General features: G+C 51.0%; 1 protein-coding gene across 7 annotated transcripts in view; it reads right to left on the bottom strand.

Moving 5' to 3' along the window:
• The window catches only part of GPSM1 (G protein signaling modulator 1), a 109,573-nt gene that overhangs the window by 19,503 nt on the left and 68,563 nt on the right, over window positions 1-21,507 (bottom strand). For 4 of the 7 annotated variants that reach the window (XM_051807646.1, XM_051807645.1, XM_051807651.1 and 1 more), the window contains exons 8-11: window positions 20,984-21,092; window positions 17,956-18,082; window positions 4,743-4,813; window positions 1,672-1,851 (exon numbers count right to left, since the gene is read on the bottom strand). In XM_051807646.1, the coding sequence (XP_051663606.1) occupies window positions 1,672-1,851; window positions 4,743-4,813; window positions 17,956-18,082; window positions 20,984-21,092 (487 nt within the window). Of the gene's footprint in view, window positions 1-1,671; window positions 1,852-4,742; window positions 4,814-7,636; window positions 7,691-10,739; window positions 10,840-15,289; window positions 15,317-17,955; window positions 18,083-20,983; window positions 21,093-21,507 lie in introns of those variants that run through there. The other 3 variants (XM_051807649.1, XM_051807647.1, XM_051807648.1) reach the window with 3 other exon arrangements.

Below are 21,507 nucleotides of genomic sequence, written 5' to 3'. Positions count from 1 at the left end.
CAAGGCTATTTCTGGCAGAAGTGGGGATTTTTTTCTGCCTTTGTATTGCCTTGTGTGCCCCCATGCTGCTGTCTCCTTTCTGGCTCAGATGAGCTTTGTTTTCCTTCTCAATGATCATGTTTGCACCGGTGAGCAGTAGGAAATGCTTTTCCTATCAGACCATTTCCACGAGCGCTGTTGGGAATGAAGAATGAGCTCACGGAAGTCTAAAAAAAAACCCAGTTAGTGTAAAGATCCTGTCTCCAGTGGCCAAAAAACTGAAAATCAGGAATGTCTGTGGTAAAAAGGGATGTGTACACACACCCATGCACACAGGTAGAGCAGGATATGTTCTCCCCACGATCCACATACCAGGAACAAAGGACTCAGAGCTAGAAACACTTCCAAGCATCCCCACTCCACAGCCAGGCTTCATCCCAAGCTCTGCAGCTCAGACCCAGCATGAAAATATTTAATTTCACTTTTCTTAAATGCCAAGAAAAAAATAGGCCTATCTTTCCTGGCTTGGATTTATTCCATCTGGAATGACTGCATAATCAGGGCTGTGATAGTGTGTTACAGACTCAGTATAAAGCAAAAGCCTAAATACTTCCAAGCACCATGAGATCATTGATCTTCCCTGTTACTCTCCGTATCTCCTGGCAACAAGCTGAGGACTTGGGGCTCCTCACTTGAGATCACAGAGTTCAGATATCTCCAAGCCCCCTCCCACGACTCAGAAGCATGTCATGGTTGTGGGTGTGATCTCTGTCTCCAGGACCCAGAACAAAACCAACACAGCTGCAGGAAACCTCCCCAGTATTTGTGTTTGTTCTGTGTCACAACAAACATCAATACAACCGGAAGGTAACGGCCCACAAACAGCTCAGTTGTCAGGCTGAAGACATCAAAAAGGCACCTGGAGAGCTTTTCAGGACATGGATCCCCATCCTCATCTGGGGAGACAAGCACAGATTGAATCAGAGCTCCCCAACAGGTCAGTGACCTGCAAATCCCTGACACTGGGGCAGCTCCTGCCCCTGAGGAAATGTGCTCCTCCTACACTGCTTCCAAAGAGAAGCTCCTGGACAATGATTTCTATAATCTCTGCCTAATGACTGATCAGTTCTAACAGACCACTCTGCACACTGACCACCAGTGTGAGCAGGAGATGAGGGGGAACAACACCTACGGCTCCACATTTGGCAAAGGCAACCAGCACTTTTGGCTGCTCATCAAAGACCTGAGAAGGGCTCTGTGTCTTGAAGGCAACAAGCCCACTCCCCATGAGCCCCAGGAGGCTGATAAATCAAGCTCAACAAAGCAAGGGGTCCAAACTGTTGTGTTTTCCTGGAATTCGAGGCATCACATCCTGACAGTCCCAGGAAAGCTCAAAGTCCAAACTCCTGTCCCTCGAGAGAAGGTTCCAAATATCACAGCTGAACACCAGTCTCTCGTAAACCAGTTTGTGATGGAGGTTGGTGCCACTGCTCTGTTAAATGGTCAGTAATTCTGAGGCTCAAAGAGGCAAAATGATTTGCCCAAGTTTCCCAAATTGCCAACAGCAGAGCTACACACGAACTCTGTTTCCCAGCCAAAAGGCCACCCCTGCACCATGTCAGAAATGAAGAACATTCTCTCTAAGAAACTCCCAAATAAATAATAAAAAATGTATAAAAATCATCTTCCTACCGACTGTGACACCTGGACTCGGACTTCCCCAGCATCCAAGGGTGATGCACTCGGTCCCTGGGACTTCCTCTCCAAACTGGATTGGTGTTCCCGGTATTTCCTCGTCCTCGCAGGTAACGACAGGAACTCTTTCCCCGAGATCTTCAGGTCTCCCACATGGTGGCTGTCCCCATTCTGGTCCTTGGGAAAGCAAGAAACAGCCATTGCACCACTTGTCTGTCTCAGGTTTACATGGAGATCTGCTGGCATGTATCCAATAGAAGAGGAGACACGGGAGCACGAAGTGACTGTGGAGTTTGGAGGGTGGGAGTGCCACTCACCACCTGCAGGGCTGAACCAGGACACTTGGTCTGTCCCTGCAGTGCGTGATTTTAATGAGTGGAGAGGAAGCATCACCCAAACAACACACAGGAGTCAACTCCTCCACAAGGAGAGGCAGCATCCTCTTAAAACCCCCAGGTATGCAGGTAGGAGCAGGGCTGGTTTATTTATGGGCACAGGGAATGATGGATGACAGGTGCAGAAACAGAAGAGTGACTCCTGCCAACTGCACTCCTAAAAACCTCCTTTAAACAGAGTGGCAAGCTCATCCTGCCCAGGATACCAAACTCTTGGCACAAGTCCCTCCACTGGCTGTATCTCCACTCGTTCCCAGTGCCCAGCCCTGCAGCAGCCCATGCTGAGCCATGGATAATCTGACCAGGCCCCAGGGAAGGATGCTCCACAGCATTTTCCACCTCTAGGATTTGGCTCCCAGCACAGACAGAGCATTGCCTGCCTCAGTCTCCCACTGTCTACAGCAAGAAAGAATCCACTGGGTAAGGGCCCTAAAAGGCAGATGAACATGGATGGTTGGAGTCTCATCCAGCTCTTTGCCAACCCTCACACCACCAGAAGGATGAGGGGACAGCAGGGTAATGTAAGTACAGCAGAAGGGCCATGAGGAGTCTCACTCCTGCCCTCTCTGCTCCCTTAAATGCTTGTGCTCAGTGCTCCCACAGACATAAATACAGGATTATCACCCCCAGGTAATGTGTGGGGAAATGGAGGTGGCAGAGACTCCAGACAGGAATAGTGAGAACAAGTAAGGAGAAATTCATTTCCCTGGATGCTATTAATGGGACAGTGCAGTCAGGCCAGTGTCCACAGCTTGAAAAGCAGCCACAAGAATATATTTCAGAACTAGAAACTGCCTCACAATGCTTTAGTTGGAGCCATCAGACTGCTTGGTGCATGACAGCCAGAAGAGATGACTCAATTATGGCACGTAAGCACCTTCAGGGTGAAACCCAGCAGGTGATAAAGAGATTTTAGTCTGGTACAGAGAGGAATAAACAAGAACCAAAGGCTGGGAGCTACTAAAGCCAGAGAAGCTCAAACCAAGGAAAAGGGCACAGGATGGAAAAAGCAGGATGAGCAGAAAGGAGGATTCCTGCAATCTGCTGGGGCCCTCAGAACCAAGGTGGGTATTCCCTGGCAGACACACACTGCCCTAACACATGACTCTGTACAGAGGCACTGGACAGGAGCTCCTGACCTGCTGACTTTGAAGGCTGCCTCTGGCAGAGCTGGTGGGCAGAAGCTGAGACAATACTGAGGGGATGCTGCAGAGATCACAGTTCACTGGTTTGTACCTTACAATCTTATCACTCCCACCACAGCGAGTTCAAAGCAAACAAGCCTCTCCCATGGCTGTAATCCCCTTTCCCCATGAGCACAGCAGTAGAGAGGAAGGGGAACTGCATCCAAAACAGTCTCAAGTAAAGGTGAACTCACACACCCCCCACAGGACCACTGCAGGGGGAACAGGAGTACTCATGTCTGACTCCACAGCTCCTGCTTACTCCATCCTCCCCATGAAACCCCTGAAATCCATAACCCTGCCTGAGCTATTGAATGACGTTCAGCTTTCACAGCAAAGAGTGGGAAACCAACAGCATTAACAGCATCAGCAGCAAGTCACACACCAGCAAAGCCCCCCAGGCAGCCCTCTGGGCTGTGCTGCTCGATGAGGACACACGATCCAATGTCCCCTGCCATCGGACATCGCTGTCCCTGCCATCGACACCCCAGGGATGGAGTCACACTGGTGAGAGCAGGGGCCAAAATGGCCAAGGGGCAGTTGAGAGAATTGATAAAAACACATCAGGGCACATGGAATTTATTTCCCAAAGACAGTCAGTTCAGGGAGGAGCTTTTGTCTGGCGTTCCCAGCGCTTACGGGGATGTTCAGGCTCCCCAATGGTTTCTCAAGCCTGAGGTTGTTTCCCATTGACCATTTACACCCACCTGCAGCTTGGATGAGCTTTTCCTCTCTGTGACAGTTCTGTAAAGGGGAAATTCTCTCTGGGACGCTCAGGAGAGCTGTGCCTGGAAAGCACTGGATGAATGTAAATTATTTGTGCCAAAGACATTCCAAAAAGGCAGAGCGTGGCTGCCTGCCTGGCCACCTCCTCTGGGAACAGGCATGACTGAGCCCCACAGCAGCACCAGTGCCTGCTGCTGGGCAGAGAGAGCATCCTGAGCAGGATTTTCTGAGAGACTTAAATGATCCCTGTAGCTGGAAAGGCTCAGTGCCTCCCAGCTGGCTGCAGAAACAGCTCTTGCCCTGGGGACACGGAGAAAACGCTGATCTGCTCGGATCTGACATTCCCAGCAGCGAAGTGGAGCAGAGGCAATCCTTGGAGCCCCTGGAACAGAACCCTCCTGCAAAGCTCCAGCTCCTGCATCTGCCCTCTCTGTCACTCCACTGGGGTGACAACGCACCAGGATCTGCCACCAGCCCCCGCAGGGGCTAAACTGCTCACGATTATCCTTCCAATAAAGGGTTGCTTTTTCAAAAAGGCACAGAAGTGGCTTTTCAGCTTTGAGTGTTAAGTGCCTTTTTAGTTAGACCAGCTGTTCCTCTCCTCCAAGCTCTCTAGAAACCCTCTTTGGTTAATCCCATTGACTCCAGTGATATCTGCTAATTGCATATTTCCCTGCAAATGAAGCCAGTCAACAAACCAGTCGGAATCTGTGTACAGATTCCTACTGACACTTAATCTTTGAGGCCAGACATCTTTGCTTACCTTTTCAGAAGGGAACTTGAGGAGGTCTAAGCTGTCCATGCTGTTCCTTTGGAGTCTCTTTGGCCTGGCTCCTGCAAAACAATGCACTCTCACATCAGGGGGGTGTCACTCACCCACGGCACCAACGTCACACAGAAAACTCAAACCACGGCAGATCCTCTGCTCTGGTTCACTGCAAAGTCAAAGGGATGGGATGTTGCAGCTGTGCTGGCCTTGAGATTCAAGTATGGGGAGGGTTTCTTTATTGTTTTGGGTCTTTTTTCAAAGCACTATCCCAGTACAGTCAGCACAAGCTCGGGCTGTGTGAGGCCTTCACCGCTGACCCAGTACCCCGATCACACCACGACCCTGATCTCAAATGGGGTCTCTGGAATTCAGGAGTTACAAACCCTGCTCTAAACCACAAAAGTCATGGGACTGGCATTGAGAAAAATCATAACAAAAATATAGTTTAATAATACATCTGCGGATTTGCTGCTTTATCTTCATGTTTTTAACTCAAAGAATGTTTCTGGGACTCAACTTTGAGTTTTTCTCTACAGACGCAACAGCTGGAAAATTAAGTGAAGGAGCAAATATTTTCTAACTATCATAGGCCCAACTTTAAGGGGAGCAAAACCTTGCCTTGAACCTGACAGAGAAATCAAAATTTGGCAGCATTCATATTTATTTGAGATTTCATGAAATTCATTTTAACATAGTATTCCAACAACAACAGAGTGGGTGAAACACAGTTCAGCTCTGACTCCTGATTTCCAGACCTCTTTGCCTCCACAGACTCCCTCCAATCTGCTTCCAGCTGCCCTTTCTTTACAAAATGGCCCTGGGATGCCTCCACCACACCTGGGAAAGCTCCTGCCTTTCCACCCTCCTGCTCCTCTTCCCTGATCTTTTCCAAAGGCTCAGTTTAGCTGATTCCCACGTGACATCCCACACCAGCAACACCATGCAGAGCAGAAGCCAAAGCTCTCTGTTCAAGGTCCCATGACAACTTCCAGGCTTCAGGGGAAATCCTGGGGGAGAGGGAGTGAATGCATGTGAGTGGAAACCCACCCCCATGCTGAGCCCTGAGAACGGAAACCACGGAGCTTTGTGTGGTTCCTGCAACAGCAAACTCACCAAACCCAACCATTCCCCAGCTTCCCACCACCACCAAGAGCACCACTGCCTGCCAGAGCAGCCCCCACAGACCCTGTTTGAGCCCAGGGTGCCATGGAGCTGTTCCATGGACAAACTTAACAGAGAAGAGGCACGAAATTCATAAATCAAGATTGACTGTGAGCAGAACGTGGGGATTAAATGGCAAAAGCCCCCAGGCAGCAGGGATTCCTGCAGGAACACACATCCAGCTGAGCCAGGGCTCCAGATGCCACCACAGCTGTATCTAAACTGCACCAACTCCAAGGACATCAGTGCTTTTGAAAGCTCATGAGCTTCATGAGATATGAAACAAGCTAAGACCAGCTGGGACTTCACCAAGGGTCGTGCAGACACATCACAGCTTGGCTATAAGTGACCTGAAGTTAATGTCTCTGCCCCTCACCACCCTGATTTCTTCTTGCAGCCATGAAGACTCAAAATCAGCAAAATATTTCTGTGTGTTTCTGCCTCTCTGCTCCAAAAAGCACATCAGCACCAGCTTCTTTCTGGGGTGACTCATTGCCAGGTTTTGAGTTCAGGGGGACTGACATCAGGGCTGGCAAGGAGGTGCAGAACAGATATTGATGTGAATACACAGGAGAGCGAGGAACACACGGAATGATGAGCAGTGTCATTTCTATCAAACTTCACCCTCCTCCCCAGTACAAAGCCAGTTGCTCAACTGGCAGCAGCTCAGAACGTTTAGGTTGGAAAAACCCTCTAAGATCAAGTTCAACCTGTGCTTGATCCCCACCTTGTCCCCCAGCCCAGAGCACTGAGTGCCACGTCCAGTTGTTCCTTGGACACCTCCAGGGATGGGGACTCCACCACCTGCCTGGGCAGCCCCTTCCAACGCCTGAGCACCCTTTCCATGAAGAAAGCTCCCTGTGAGGCAGCAGGGCAGCTGCCAAATGGGTGAAGGGCTTCTGGCTGCTGCCACGCTGGTCAGGCAGGAGCTCAGCGAGGGGAAGGCAGAGATGGGTTGTTCCCAGTGGCTCCCAGTTACACACCACGACATTCTGGACACTGCTGTTGCTGCTCATGGCTCTCAGAACAACCCACAGCCTCACCTGTGGAGCAGCAAGGTGGGTCTGGAGTGAAAGTCATCCCCAAACACCTGATCAGAGGCATGTTTGGGTCTCAGAGCGACGCCCAGGAGGCCAGACCAGCCCCCTGGGAGCGAACGTGCGTCACAGCTTTTAACAGCCACTTCCAGGAAAGCAAGAAAGCAGCAAAGTGTGTCCCATTAGATAAACACACATCATTTCCAGCTGTCTAAAGAGTCATTAATTACACACCTCCGTCCTCAGGTGCTTTTGTGCCTTTCCAACAGCTCTGAATTGCTGGCCAGCAGCCATTAATCTCCGAGCTGAGACCTGCCCTCCCCGTTGTTAATTTAATAGAGTCAGCTGAGACTCCCCCAGCAGAACAACTTGTCTTTTTCACTTGTTTGGATGCTGGTGGCTCTCTTCTACCCTGTGGGGTTTACACACAGTTGAGCCAAGAGAAGAAGAAGTCTGGAGTTACAAACAACTCCAGAGCCACCCAACTTGGTTGTTTCTTCCAGGAGAAAACACAACCAGTGCCGGGGCTGAACGTCACCCCCCTCACCGTGAGCTGAGGAGCAGCATTAAAACAAGCAGCAGGAGGGAATAAGAGGGTACCTGTCCCTCAGGGCCACCAGAAATTGGATCAACACAGGTAGTTTCTCCCCTTTACTCCACACAGGAGAGCAGAGAGGTTTCCATACTCACAAGCGCCCCACGACAGGAGTCCCATTAACTTTCTGTCTCCAACCAGGACATTCCCTCAGATGGCTCCAGAAGTAACTTTCAGCCTCCTCCAAGCTGTTTTTCCCAGCAATACCTGCAGCACCACTCAATATTCAGCAGAAGCTGAACTCTGCCTCTTTCTCCCCAGTGCCGATCACCAGCAGCCGTGGATGCGAAGGACTGAGCAGCTGAAAACTCGGGTCTGTTCCTCTGGAAGGTTTTTTCCTGTCTCTCCAGCATTTATTGGCATGTTTACCAAGGCTGCTGCAGAGTAACGGAAAACCTCAGGGGCATTTCTAAATGCTCTCTCTGTCTCGAAGGTTTGCTGAGGTCTCTAACAGAGCAAGCTGAAACCTTCTTGTGAACATCAGCTGAGCAACACTCCTGACTGGCTGCATTCATGCCCTGTTTTCCTGCAGCTCCTTGGATGTTGTTCCTTTCACCACTCAGGGGTGTTGTTCCTTTTTTAAATATTTTTTTTCAAAATCTCTTCCTCCCCCACCCATGATCTCAGCATCACCAGGAACCAAGGGTTTTTTTTTTTTTTTAACTTTCTGCTTTTGCAGTTTGTTTCCTGAGGTGAGTTTAACGGTTTTCACGTTTTTGTATTTGAAAACCTGATGAAGGAGCCACCTCCCTCCTTCAAAGGGAGCAACAGACTCCAGGGAGGGGGAAGTTCACTGCAACAGAGCAGAGGGTGATGCTCGTGTGCTTGCCTGCGTGCAGGAGACATCCTGGCTTCCCTCACATCCTCTCATCTCACAAATGCTATCTGTTCTCCTATCTTTGGGACATTAACCCAACATATCCAGGCCAGATATCAACCTAGACCCATCTTTCTTCCCCACCTGCAGAGATGGGGATGGCCCCTCTGCACATCCTTGTGCTACCTGTGATGACCTGGATACAGGAACCTCTACCTGCAGTCAGGGGTTTGGGACTGAACCCTCCCTGATCTCCTTGGGCTTCCTAAGCTCCTCAGTGTAGAGCTACATGGACCCTGTGTGCCTGAGGGAGAGGCTAAACCAGAACACTGCCATGGTGCACACAGCAGGCACAGCACCTTCCCCCCATTTTTCTCCTATCCTTGGAATCTGTCACCAGCTCCACACTGTCTGGGAGGGCAGGATCACTATGGTCTCCAGAAGGAAGAGCTCTATTCCTGTACCAGGACAGGCAAGTCCTCGGTTTTCAGGGTGCAATTAGAGAAGAAATCACAATATCAATATCCTGAGCTGGAGGAGTCCACAGGGATCAAGTCCAACTCCTGGATGCTCACATGGCAAATATTCTCCAGCAGTACCTCACTACAAAGTGAGATGCAGCCACAGAAAACACAAGGAAGTTTTATCAGAGGGGGGTGATGGGATCATCCCATGGGAATGTGCGGTAGGACAAAGCTGGGCACACAGTGCAGGCAGAGTTTTGCTCCTCCACGGACAGGCTCCATATCCAACGGGATTTCAGCTGACAAGATCGAGCAGAACATGTGTAGCAGCGACTCAGGGAGCCCTGCCAGGAGCTCTCATCAAGTTGACATGTGCTTTGATAACTCCAAGGCTCTCCCCCATCTCCAGCAGCTCCGAGAGCTGCCTACTCCCTCCTGGATGGAGGGGAAGCGAGGCCCCCCCCGCCGCGGATCGAGCGACAGTTCTATTTGCAGGCCAGGAACACGCTGTACCCCTCGGGGTGGCTGCACCACAGGAAGCACAATTAGACCTGACAGAGGACCCCACAGGAGACCAACAGGGAAAGGTTGTACAGCCAAATCAGCCCCCCACTGCCTCCCGTGCTCCCGGGTGAGCTGCACACACAGCTCAGTGGTTACCCCAGAGAGCACAGGCTTTGCACCCCCCAAAGACCACAAATCTGCCATAAGCTCCTGCTGTATTTTCATGAAAAGGTCATTTCTCTCTGTATCTGTATTAACCAAGATACTGACTTGTCTTTGGGGTGAGTTCTTCCAGCCCTGGATGGTGCCTCCCCCGGTTTGTACAGACCCAAACCTTGATTCTGGCAGACAACTCTAAATATTGTTCAATATAATCAAATCAGACCAGCTAGCCAGTTGTTTGGGGTGGAATACTGGTCTGGAAACCCTCCCAAGCTCAGGAGTGACAGTGGAGATACGGTCCAGTGATCCCAGCGCTCGCGGAGCACCTCAAATCATACGCTGCTGACATCTAATCAGGGGAGCTCTGTCAAGCTCCTGCTCCATTATTACAGCAAAGCTCTTAAAGAGGAAAGGGGGAGGGGGGAATCAAGCACAGCAGCAAGCAAAGAAATAAGGAAAAAAAAAAAATCAGCCTCCTGTAGGACAAGCATCTCATTTAAGGCTTTAATTAGTCTTCAAACACATAATGGGTTCTGGCACTATAAATCCACTTGACCTCTATTATTGTCAGCACTCGCCTGATAAATGGTGGCATTTGTTTTCCCAGTTGTTACTGGGATAGAACAATACTTTTCTCTAAATAGAGAAAGCAAATAATATCAGTTATTTACGATGACTGTGCCATAAAATGCTGGCGCCAAGCTGCTGTGTGCCCGTCCCGAGAAGGACCATCTGCTTACCCCCATCCTGCAGCCAGGAAAGGAGCAGGGAATCCTGACATCTCTGGGCCCTTCTGTGAGGATACAGCCAGAGGGCACAGTGTAAATAACCCCATCAGTTATTTGAGGAGTTTTCTGGCTACATAGTCCAGACAAAAGTCAAGAAAGAGTCAGAGCTTACAACAGAAAGGAGAGTCCACGTGAAAATAAAGGGGAAGATGTGGGGAGGTTGTTTTCAACATGATGTCACATCATTCCTCAGGAACGCTCTGGGCCCATGCAAGCTCCTCCATCAGCTCTCCATGGCAGAACTGGGAGCCACAAGGAGAGGAATGATCCATCTGTTGCTGGGAAGATCGGGCTCCAGCACGTTTGCTCTGACGAGCTGAACCCGTTGGCACACGGAGCACAAGCTGAGCAAATACCAACCTCCCAGACAGACCCTGAGCTCTGCAAAAACCTGCTCCAGAATAAGAATCTTGCAGTTTTTTCCCCCCCGTGGCAAAACTGTTCCTTTAAAGAAGCTACATACAGTATGTGGTAACAAAGAGAAGCTCCTTTTGAATCAAGATGCTCGTCTGGCTGACTTGGCAGAAGATGCTCTGTGTACGTGTCACCCAAGTTCTGCATCTCCAGAATCCAGTCTGACAGCTGAGCAACTGGCTGAAAATAACTGAAATAACAGCAATACTGCACATCTAAATGGCACCCAGGAGCCCTGGGGCGTTTGCTGACTGCACTCAGGGTGAGCAGCTACCCCAGAGGCTTCTCAGGTGGGGACAGGGAATAAGGAGACGCTCTGGAGCCTTCACATTCACATGGAAGAGATAAGGCTTGGAGCAAGAATCCTCCTTGGGGATAAAGATGGCACAAGGGAGATATTTATTTTTTCTTATTTCCTATTTATTTCCCCCAGTGGAAGCAAACCCAGTGCAGGAAAGCTGCAATCTTTGAGTACAAGGTGATGTTACTTGTAGCCTTACAACACTAAGTCCTGTGATGTTGGGCATGTCTTTGATTTCAGTTTTCCAAACATGCAGTGGGCATTGGCTTATCTCTAACCACAGAAGGAATAAGGCCTATTTGCAAACAAAGCATTGGTAATTTGGGTCAAAGAATGAAGTATTTTGGGGTGTATTTGCAGAAAACACAGAGCACCCAATTATGCAACACCTCACCGTCAAATCCGAGCCTGGGAGCTTGTGGGAAGCTTGAGCCATGTCAGGCACAGCCTCCTCTAACCCCAGGCAATCGTCTGCTTAATTGATTAACAGCTGTGGGGACAGGAGGATCTTTTGGGAGATAAGATGAAGTGGGTGGAGCAGGCTGGGAGGAGACATGTAACCCCAGGGCTAACTCAGGAGCAGTGTGATAGACTTGGCAGGAGCACCTGGCTCTCTTCTGAGGGCAGGATTTTCTCTGCCAGGATTCAGCAGAGCCTCATGACCTCCCATCTTCCATTATCAGCTTGTGTGGAACAAGCAGAGATCAAAAAGAAACCGAGTTTGAGCAAGAGAGTGACAGTAATTAACAGGGGCAACATCTCCAGCAGCCAGACAGGCCCAAGGACATGCCGTGTCCTCCAGACTGACTCAGGGAGGGCAGAGAAACAGCAACCACGTGTCAGCTTTGCAGCCAAACACCCCCAGCAAAATCCTCTAAAAAGAGGGGGACTGCACTTGATCCCTCCTCCTGGATGCTGTTGGGATCAGTCAGCAGCTCCCACCAGCCAGGCACTTCCCAGCTATTGGAACACGACTGCCCACGCTGGGCTGGGAATCCGTGAGCTCTGTCCCTACAAGCTGCCAGGCGTTTCTGTAAGCAAAGGTCAGTTGTCTGAGTGCTTTTCCCTGCCAGGTGAGGGAGGATGGTTCCTGAGGTAAGTCAAGAGATCACTGTGATTCATTTTGAGGGTCTGGCCTTGCCTTGCTCAGTGAAGTCCCAAAGCAGACCATGGTCATCCATACAAAAACCTTTAAGAGAGAAAAAGTAATTCTAACTGGGCGAGAAAAAGAACTTTCTTCTTCTCCTTTCTTCCTCTGCGCTGCATAAAAAAATATATCAAGCAGAGGCATCTTGTTCCTGATGGCAAGACTGTCCTGCTGGACAAAAGAGCATCATAACCATTGGCATTTCCTACACACCAGCTACCAAAGGAAATTGTCTGTGGAAAGTGCCTTTGGGAACCAGACAGCACACACCAGAGCTGGGATGGCTGCTGGAGTCTGGAACAGCAGCCAAAGGGAACTTCAGCCTTCCCAGAACTGATAATTTCGAAGAAGTTCTCTCTCCCCACAACAAGAGATCCCTTGATTTAGTGGATGGCTTTGCCAAAAGCCACGTTGTGCCTTCTCTGCCACAGGCTTCAAGAACTGGCCTCTTCCTCATCCTCCCTTCCAGCACTTGCTGTGTCCCCTGGCATCAAGATCAAACAAACACCTGAGTTTCACTGGCATAATATCTTCTCCTCAGGTCCTGGAGCATTTCCTCTGCTGTGAGCCAAGAACTCCTGTATTTTACATGGATGCAGGGAAGGAGGCTCATATACACAGCAAGATGAGGGAAGAACACTAAATATTTCTTAACACTTTGAAAAGGATATTTTGGAACTTCCTAAAGCCAATACTGGGGCAATCTGAAGTGAGTGCTAAATTACTCAGTTTAAATCCAAATGACTCAGAGGTTCATCCCCCCCCCATCAGCGCTGCTGGAATGATTTAACAGCTGTAACAGCAGAGGTTACTCAGACTTAGAAAAAACATTATGAAGATAATGAAGAGGCATCCTTCAGAAGTCCTAAATTTTCACTCCATGGAAGCAGCATTCCCACCACAGACACAGGTCTTTAGGACCCCTTCCTGCAGGCACATGGGAACATTTGCTCCAGCTCTCCTCTGTCAGAGCCCAATAAAGCAACCAGACCACCTTGCATCCTTGCCTTCCACTTGGCCAAAAGCTTGTCAACACCCTCATCCATCAAACCCCCGCACAAGCAGGTCCAATTAACCAGCACGGCCTCGGGCTTTCATTTTCACAATGAAAAAAGGCTGAGCTGCAGCCCATCAGCTCCTGGGAAAAAAAAAAAATCAAATGGAGTTGAGGATATTTAATTTTAAGCAATTTGAATTGCTACCCTCACTCAGTGTGACTGGTAGGGACGGGGCAGGTTCCATGCTGAAGCCGTTAGGGATGTGACCCCGCACTCCTCTGCTCAGAGGAAGCCAAATGCTTCCTAGACAGTGAAATCACAGCCTGAGGGAGCAGGGCTGTCCCACTGTCAGCAAGATGCTGGTCTCAGACAGCCACATCTCTCAGCTGACAGTCAGTTTTCTGCAGGAGGGCTGAGCAAACCACGGAGGAGGAACACCCCTGTCCCTGGGCAGCATCCCAGCCCCAGGCACGGGCTGGCAGGGGGTACAGCAGCACCACCTCCCTGCCTGCATCAGCAGAGGGATGGTCAATCCTGCCTGTTTCATCCCTAAACACCTCTTAGGTACTTCAAAGATATTTAAAGCAAGCAAACAAACAAAACCAAACAGGCTGGAAAACATAAAAGCAGGTTTTCTTCTCCCCCTGTCTGATTGATCCGAGGGTTCAAAGATTCCTGTGAAGAGGCAAACCCAAAACTGCATCGAGGATGCAAAGCCCCACAATCAAAGCCCCACAGAGCTGATCACTGCTGAGGAAGGAGTAGGATTTCATGCCCACCTGGGCTCAGCTGCCACTGCAGAACACAAACACATCTGCCTCGTGCAGGGGTGAGAGCACCCAGCACGGAGCCTCCTGAGCACCGAACCAGCAGAGCAGCCTCGTGCAGAAGATGAGCAGAGGGTGGGGGAAGTCAGGCCGAGTCCTTCCCTGCCCTCAGAGCTCTTGGGCACGGCGGGGCAGAGGTATCTGTGTACTGCAAACAGCACAGAAACCGTGCCAGGAGCCAGCTCACAGCGCTCTGAAAGCATCCACATGCCAACGCCTCCTGGAACACCTGCATCCCTCCCCACCTACACCCAGCTGCCAGGAGAGGTGTTGCTTGGTGTCTCCTGACACTGCTGCTGCCAGCAGAGATGATGGTTGAGGCTGACGTGCTGCTGAAAGCAAAAGAAAAGCAGCCCAGAGTGAGTTTTCACTTTGGAGGGGCACCAGGGCTGGCCTGGGCTCCTCCCCGCCTTCTGCCAGCGCCTGCAGCCCTGGGGGGGTGGGTGATCCCTGGTCCTGTGCTCCTCTCCCAGCTGGCAGGATGTCCTGGCTGGTGCCAGCACCCAAAGGGGAGAGCTGGCACCAGGGAAGTGAAGAGGACAATGCTGCAACGTGCACCAGAGATCTACCCACCCAGGGCCAGCCCAGCAGGCACTGCCTCCAGGCTGGGACTGGGAAGGGCTCAGCTCAGTGCTCCCAATCCCCTGCGACCCACAGAGCCCTGGGCACAGCTGAGCTACAGCCTCAGCCCAGCCCAAGTGACCTGGAAAAGGGCAGCCAGGGAAGGGGACATCAGGGCTATCCTGGGAATAGGGCTGGCTGTTTGCACCCCAGGACATCTCCCAGCACTGCTTCTTGTCCTGGTTGCCTTCACCCTACAAAACAACTCCCCTGGGGCCACAGCAAGGCCCCTTCACTTCTCTCCCAAAGACAAAGCCAACCACTACTCAATTCTTAACTTGCAGTGTGTGAAAGAGGACAAGATCATTTTTCAGGGACACATTTTTGGTTGTTTGCAGAAACAAACCCAACCTCTGTTTATTTACTTCATGGTTCAGCTACTCTCCAGCTTCCTTCAGTTTGTTGCTTTAAGCTCTCTGTGTTTGCGTTTCTCAACAAGGTCGTTGCTTTCACAAGACTTCTGCAGCACTGCCCCACTCCCCTGGCCTCCAGCTTTGTCTTCTGACGTCCAAATATGCTCAGAATATTAATTAAAATCACAAAGTGTTCAGCAAGAGGAGCCAAAACAACAGAAGAAAACATCAGGCACTCCTTCCACCCCCAGGCCCCCCGTGAAGGGCAATGCCCAAGACCCAGAAGCAGATGTAACCTGGGAAGGACATCACAGTGAGAGTCTGGCTCAGGGTTTCTCAGCCTTTACTCTACCTGCTTGATGAAATTAATGTGTTTTATAACAGGCCTGCCTTATCAGATGATTTTAGCATCCTTAGGAATATGCAGCTCTTTTATAACCTTAAGGGGAAAAAAAAAATGCAAAGCTCTCCTGACCATGAGATTTGTCGACATCAAAAGGCATGGCTGGTTCAGAAGTCAACTTGAATCTCAACTCTCTCACCTGCTTCCTATTACAGAACCAGATGTTCCTCTTGCTGTAAATTGCTGCTATTAATAATATAAATAATTACGCTTTTCTAATCATTTAATAGGTGCACAGGAGGGTACCAAAATTTCTGGCAGGCATTAAATGCCTCTCCCCTCTCTTAAGGGCTCAGGCACACTGGTGGCCTCTCATCCTCCACAGGATTTCAGAGTAAGAGAGCTGAAGCCAGGATAAAAGCTAAGAGAGCCAGGCTCCTCTCCACAGGCTGTGCTGCACACCCATCCTCTCTCCAAAACTCCATGTGACAGGGACAGCACTTTTCCCACCTGAGATGTGTCTGTAAAAGCACCCAGTGCTTAGCCAGGTGTAGTTCCCACACTCCCTTCCTGTGGCAGGATGATGCTGCACAGCCCCAGCCCACAAACACAGAGGCAGCTGGTTTTCACCTCCCCAGCAGGTTCCCAGGACCCAGCGAGGGGAAGCCCTGCTCTGCCAGACCCCTCCCTCTCTCTCCCCTGCAAGCCCCAGTCATCTACTGCTTTTCCTCCCAAGAACACTTTGTCCTTCTGTTGACAAACGGCCTCAGCCTTGGGAACGTGAGCAGCAGCACCACAGATTAACGAGGTCACTGCAACCTCCAGAACTCTGCCTGCAGCTGCTCAGCCCCTTTCCCATCCTCCAGCAACCTCACACAGACCTGCACGGCTCTGCCTCAGCCTGAGGAACATCACTGCTGGCTCCAGATGTTAGCACAGCACATCTGGATCACTGGAGCCCCACGCTGGCTCTGCCTTGCCCTGCCTCACCCTTGGGGTTAAGCCCGTGACTGACCAGGAAAAACCCCAACCCTTCAGTGCCACCCACTCCAAGTCTCCTGCTGGGAGATGTGGGTGGTGGGGCTTTGTCACCACCCCCATGGGGGACACTGCCACACACCAGGCTCAGCTCTCCCCATGAAGGGCTCTGCTCAGACCAAGACCCTCCCTGACCCCCACAGTGCACCGTCCTCACACTGGGACACCAGGCCAGTCCACAGCAGGTGACATCCAAGCCCAGAGTCAACGGGGAGCGTGTTAAGAGAGCAGAGACCCCCCTGCTCTATTTTTTCCACCTAAGAAAAGGCTGTGCACTCCTGGCTGTGCAATATGGTCAGAGCTGCAGAGCCCCTCTCCCAGATGAACCTGGTTGGACCCTTTCCACCACAGCTCTTCCACACAACAGGCTCACACCCCCATCCAAAAACATCTCAGCACCCAGTGCTCTCATGCCCACGCGGTCCTTGGCACTGCCCTCCTCCTGCACCCTCCTGCTCCCAGCCCAAGGGACCTGGCACCCCATCAGCCCAATTCCACCACCCTTCCCTCTGACCAACATCAAGGTTCATTTCCTGTTCCCCTTTCACAACCAAGTAACTTGCCAAAAGGGAAGCCCCTAAGGAGATGTCAGGAATGAGAGGAAGGCTCCGGCTAATGCGTTTTCCAGGAGTTACGAGGATGAGCTGACGTGCAATAGGAGGCTGGGGCAGCTGTTGTGGCCCCCACGGCCTTTGAGGCAACAGCTCAGCTCCAATGGGGCATGGCAGGACACACACTGGCTCCCTCACCATGTTTGATTTCCCAGAAAAAGCCTCAGCACTGACGTGGCCAATGACACCTTTGAGATCGATACCGAGAGCAAACACGCACAGCCAGCCTTTCCCTCCCAGAGCCTCAGCCCAAGCATCACCCTCTCCACGTCAGCTCTACCACCAGGAAAGGGAACAGTCCACCTGGGAAAGCGTGTCTGTGCTAACAAGGTCATATTTAATCAGCCGGCACCTCCCGGGACGCGGCTGGGGCTGTGTGAATTAACAAGGCTTCCCGCAGCACAGAGCGGCCAGCTGGCAGTGCCCGTGCCAGGCACCCACCAGGGTCTGCAGTGGGCACTTCCAGGACATTCCTTGAGCTGGGGACACACAGCAGCAGAGGCAGAATGACCCAGTGTCCAGTGCCCTGAGCAAAGTCATTCTGTCTGCTGTGACCATGTCTTGCCACTTCTTGTCTCCAGGTTCAGCATCACTGCAGGTGTCCCAAGGGTGAGATGTCACCCAGTGGACTGATGCTCCCAACCTGCTTTCAGCCCCTACCCTAGGCTTCTTCTTGGGTGCTAATCAGAACAAGAGTAACCAAAAATCCCTGCCAGTCACTTCTGAAAGCCTGTGGTATCAGTCAAATCAGTTAAAAGGGCCCTGCAGAGCTTTAAAAGATACAAAAGCTGATTTGTTGCATGGCACGGGGAATTTTATTCCCAACGCAGATTAATTCCATTAACTCATTTTTTTGGGGTGATCCTTCCCTGCCCTTGCAGGTTATGGAAAGCACAGAGCAAACACATCACAACCTCCTTTCCTTTGAAGGCACTTGTATTTCCTGCCCGCTCGCAAACGCCTCCCCCTCCCCACACCACGTCCTTCCAGAGACCTTCCAGTGCCACCAAAAGCCCAGGAACTCACCTTGTGCTTCATAGCCAGCATAGTGACGAGCTGCACCCATGTCCTCATCCCCAGGGCCCAGGCCAAGGGCTGACCTGAGCTGGGCCATGTTCACCTGTGCCGTCAGCTCCCCGCTCCGGTCCCCGATCTGCAGTGGGAACACCAACAGGGCAGCTGGTTAAAGGCATGTGCTCCAAGCAAACAGCCCCCAGCAAGGGGTTTGCCAGTCCCATCTCAAAGCAGACGCAGAACCAGCCAGAAGAGAGCTTGGAGACACCCTGAGAGACCACACAGCCCAGCTTTCAGCCCCAAAGGAGCTCTCTGAAACTATTCCTCGGTGATAGTTTGGGATGGGATCTGTGTGTGCTGTGCTGCACCCTAAAACACAGCTCTGTGGAGTTCAGAGAGGGCTCAGCTCGCCCACTGCCACAGAACTGAGCCACAGTTAAATCTGCATGTCTGGTCCGTCCTGCAGCCACACATGGCTTGGCAGAGAGCCCTGGAAATCTCAGCCCCCTTCCTCAAGTATTTCCATGGTTACTGAGCACCAGACACTGCACTGCCATCAGCCACGTGAGCAGTGTCACACCAGGGCTCAGATGCTCCGAAAGCCCTTCTCTCCTGGCTCAGATCCATACAACTTTGAGTTGTTCCTAGTGATCTACCCACACAAGACTCCAAAAGTCTTTTGGAGTCCACATTTTACCCAAATTTCCACCTCTCGCTGGCCTGAGGCCAAGGAAGCTGACGGTACAAGAGCTCTGTCCAACTGCTCCTGCTGCTTAAACAGGGACATGACACTGGGTCCTCCTCAAAGTTCAACTGAACGACAAAATTCTGGTGCTGCACATCACCAGAGAACACAGAGAGGTCACCCAGAAACAGCCTCTAATCTTCAGAGCAAGAGCAGCCTCTGTGACAGAGGAAGACCTTGGCTGTTCCCCTGGAGAGGCCCAATTCCCTGTTAAATGCCTGGCAACAGCTCTTTTGTGGCCCTGTGCGATAGACGGCAGCGGGAGCCGTCCTGGAACAAAATCATAAATCCCCACATTATTTATGACAAAGCCCCAAGCGCCAGTAAAGGGAGGCAGATCAAAGGGCTTATCATCAGCCATAAATCCCCCTGCCAATTACAGGAGATTTGCTGTTGACATCATCTCCAGAGAAATTACTATGTCCTGGTTAGGTCTTACAGTCCTTGATGCTCTATTAAATGCTTCCCTGACTTCCACTCATTCCAGATCATCTCCAAAGCCCTATTAACAACCCAGGAACAGACTGGCAAGACAATGATCCTGAGCATGACCTACCACACAACACACCACAGCAGAGCCCTGTTTTCTGCCCTCAGCTTCCCAGGAGCCTCCTGCCACACTTAGAGATAGCAAAGGTATCCCAGAGCAGTGTCTGAGAGCTGGGGCAGCTTCCAAGGTTTTTAAGTACACATCCTTTATTCCAGCTGTTTCAGAGGAATTTTGTCAGTAACCCCAACCATCCTGCAGCAGCTTCCAGTGTGGTTACCCTGAGCAGATTTCATTTGGATTCAAATGTCACTGTTAGATTTTTGGTGGAGGGGAAAGGGAAAAAGTGATGGAGAAGTGAGTTACAAACATTGGTGTGAAAAGGTTTAATTTCACAAGGTTTCTCCTGAGCAAACTGTTGGTTGCACCAGCACAAGCAGCTCACTCATTTCCAAGACTAAGCTAAAACATCAGCTTTAACAGAACCACTGCTAGAAGCCAATGCAAGTTCTCCTCAAAGGGACAGACTCTGCTCTGTAATTAATGATGGAGGGGACTTTATCAGCCACCTGCCATGAGGAACCTACTCCTGATATGGCCTGTGGTCACAGCCAGCACCCTGGAATGAGAACCCACTCTGGTGGGATTCCCCTCAAGCCCCAAAGGCCCCAGGACCAGCACTGCTTGTCCTCCCATTGTTCCTCAGCTGCATTTCACTCTGACGAGCAGAGTCCAGCTCCAGAGCTCAGCCCACACTGCCACAGCCCGAGCAGAACAGAGCTGGAAAAGTTAATTTGTCCTAAAATGTACAGGGCCAAAAGAACAGTATTTCTTCTGTGTGTCTGATAAGTATAATTAAATCTGTAATTAGGCTGCTGTGTCAGCCCTACTCTGAGATTTCGCCAACCTAACAGACAGGCAGGAGAACACCCAGCTCACTCACATATGGTGATTTCAATTAGTGCTTCAAGAGGGCAATTTCTTCATCTGGGGAAGACTAAAGAGGCCATGGCCAATTTCCTGAGCACCCTGGAAGGAGCAAACAATGGAATTCTTGCCTTCTGCACTTCTGAGCCACCCAAAACCATGGTGTGTTCTTGCAGCAGGAAAGCTGCAGCGAGCTGGGTGAGCAGGTCTGTGAAAGCCACGGGAGCTGCACACATGACACCCCAAATGGTGTGGCAGTGGCACAGGGTGGCTGCAGGCTGTGTGTGCCCAGTGACAGCATGGATTGCATTAGGATACTGCTGGAGTTCCCACCTGGCAGCTGGGACTCCCTGCCAGCTCCACTGAGAGGAAACAGCTCCCCAGGCACACACTCTGCTGCAGTGCAGAACACAGAGCACTCAGGAGCTGCCCTTGTGTTCTCCACGTGTTTAACTGACCAGCAAATGCAGCCAGAACACACCTGGTTCATCTCAGTCAGAATGTCAGGAAAGGGGGGACTTACTAACAGATGGGACACCGAGAGGTATCAGAGTTCCTTCACCTGGGTGCACAACACCTTGGCCAGCAGAGCAGACAACTGGTGCCCAAGTCCTTTCTCACCCAGGAATATTGGTTAAGAGCAAAGCACAGCTAAGACATTTGCTGCAATTAAGGGGAAGACTGGGAGCCTCCCATCAAAAGAATGTTTTCCTGCCAAGCTCTGCAGTTCCTAAGGACACCACTAAACAGCACATAGAGAAGGGCTTTCCAGAGCAGTCACAGTAGGAGAAGAACTACATTAATAGAACTTAGTGGCATAAAATAACCTTCCTCTCACCACAGGGGACTGATTCCCTCTGATCTAAACCAGCATCTCTTACCTCTTGGGATATTTCAAGATGTTTCCTTGCAAAGTGCAAAGCCTGTTCGTGGCTCCCCAGTGAGACGTAGGCATTTCCCAGACTCCAGCAGGCTCTTCCTTCTCCCACCCTGCAGAACAGGAAACTGTCAACCACAGAAACTCTGGGCAAAGCCCAGCAGCTCAGCAGCCCTTTCAGGGCCTTCCTGAGAGCACTGACAGCCAGGCTTCTTGCTATGCTTTCATCTACACAACGGTTCTACAAAGGAAGATGAAGTGTGTTGTACATCTGAAACTCCTCTTCCTGAGGTCAGCAAGAGCTGGGGATGAACAGCAGCGTCAGAAGCAGGTCTGTGCCCACAGTGACACAAAACTAAGCAGTGTAGCAAGGGCCCAGGATGGTTTGGCTTCACTGGTGAGCACCAGCCCAAGAGGGGAAGCCAGAGTTCCTGCCCAGCTTCCAGCTCACACGAGAGGGGCTCCTCTCCAGAGACACACAACACATCAAGAGGGAACACAACATCCAGCCCTTTGGTTCAACAAGAG

The sequence above is a fragment of the Manacus candei genome, unplaced genomic scaffold (assembly GCF_025592945.1).
Source record: "Manacus candei isolate 608988 ecotype Guabito, Panama unplaced genomic scaffold, ASM2559294v1 h1tg000071l, whole genome shotgun sequence".
Classification (NCBI taxonomy): Eukaryota; Metazoa; Chordata; class Aves; order Passeriformes; family Pipridae; genus Manacus; species Manacus candei.
This window is presented reverse-complemented; position numbering and strand designations above follow the sequence as displayed.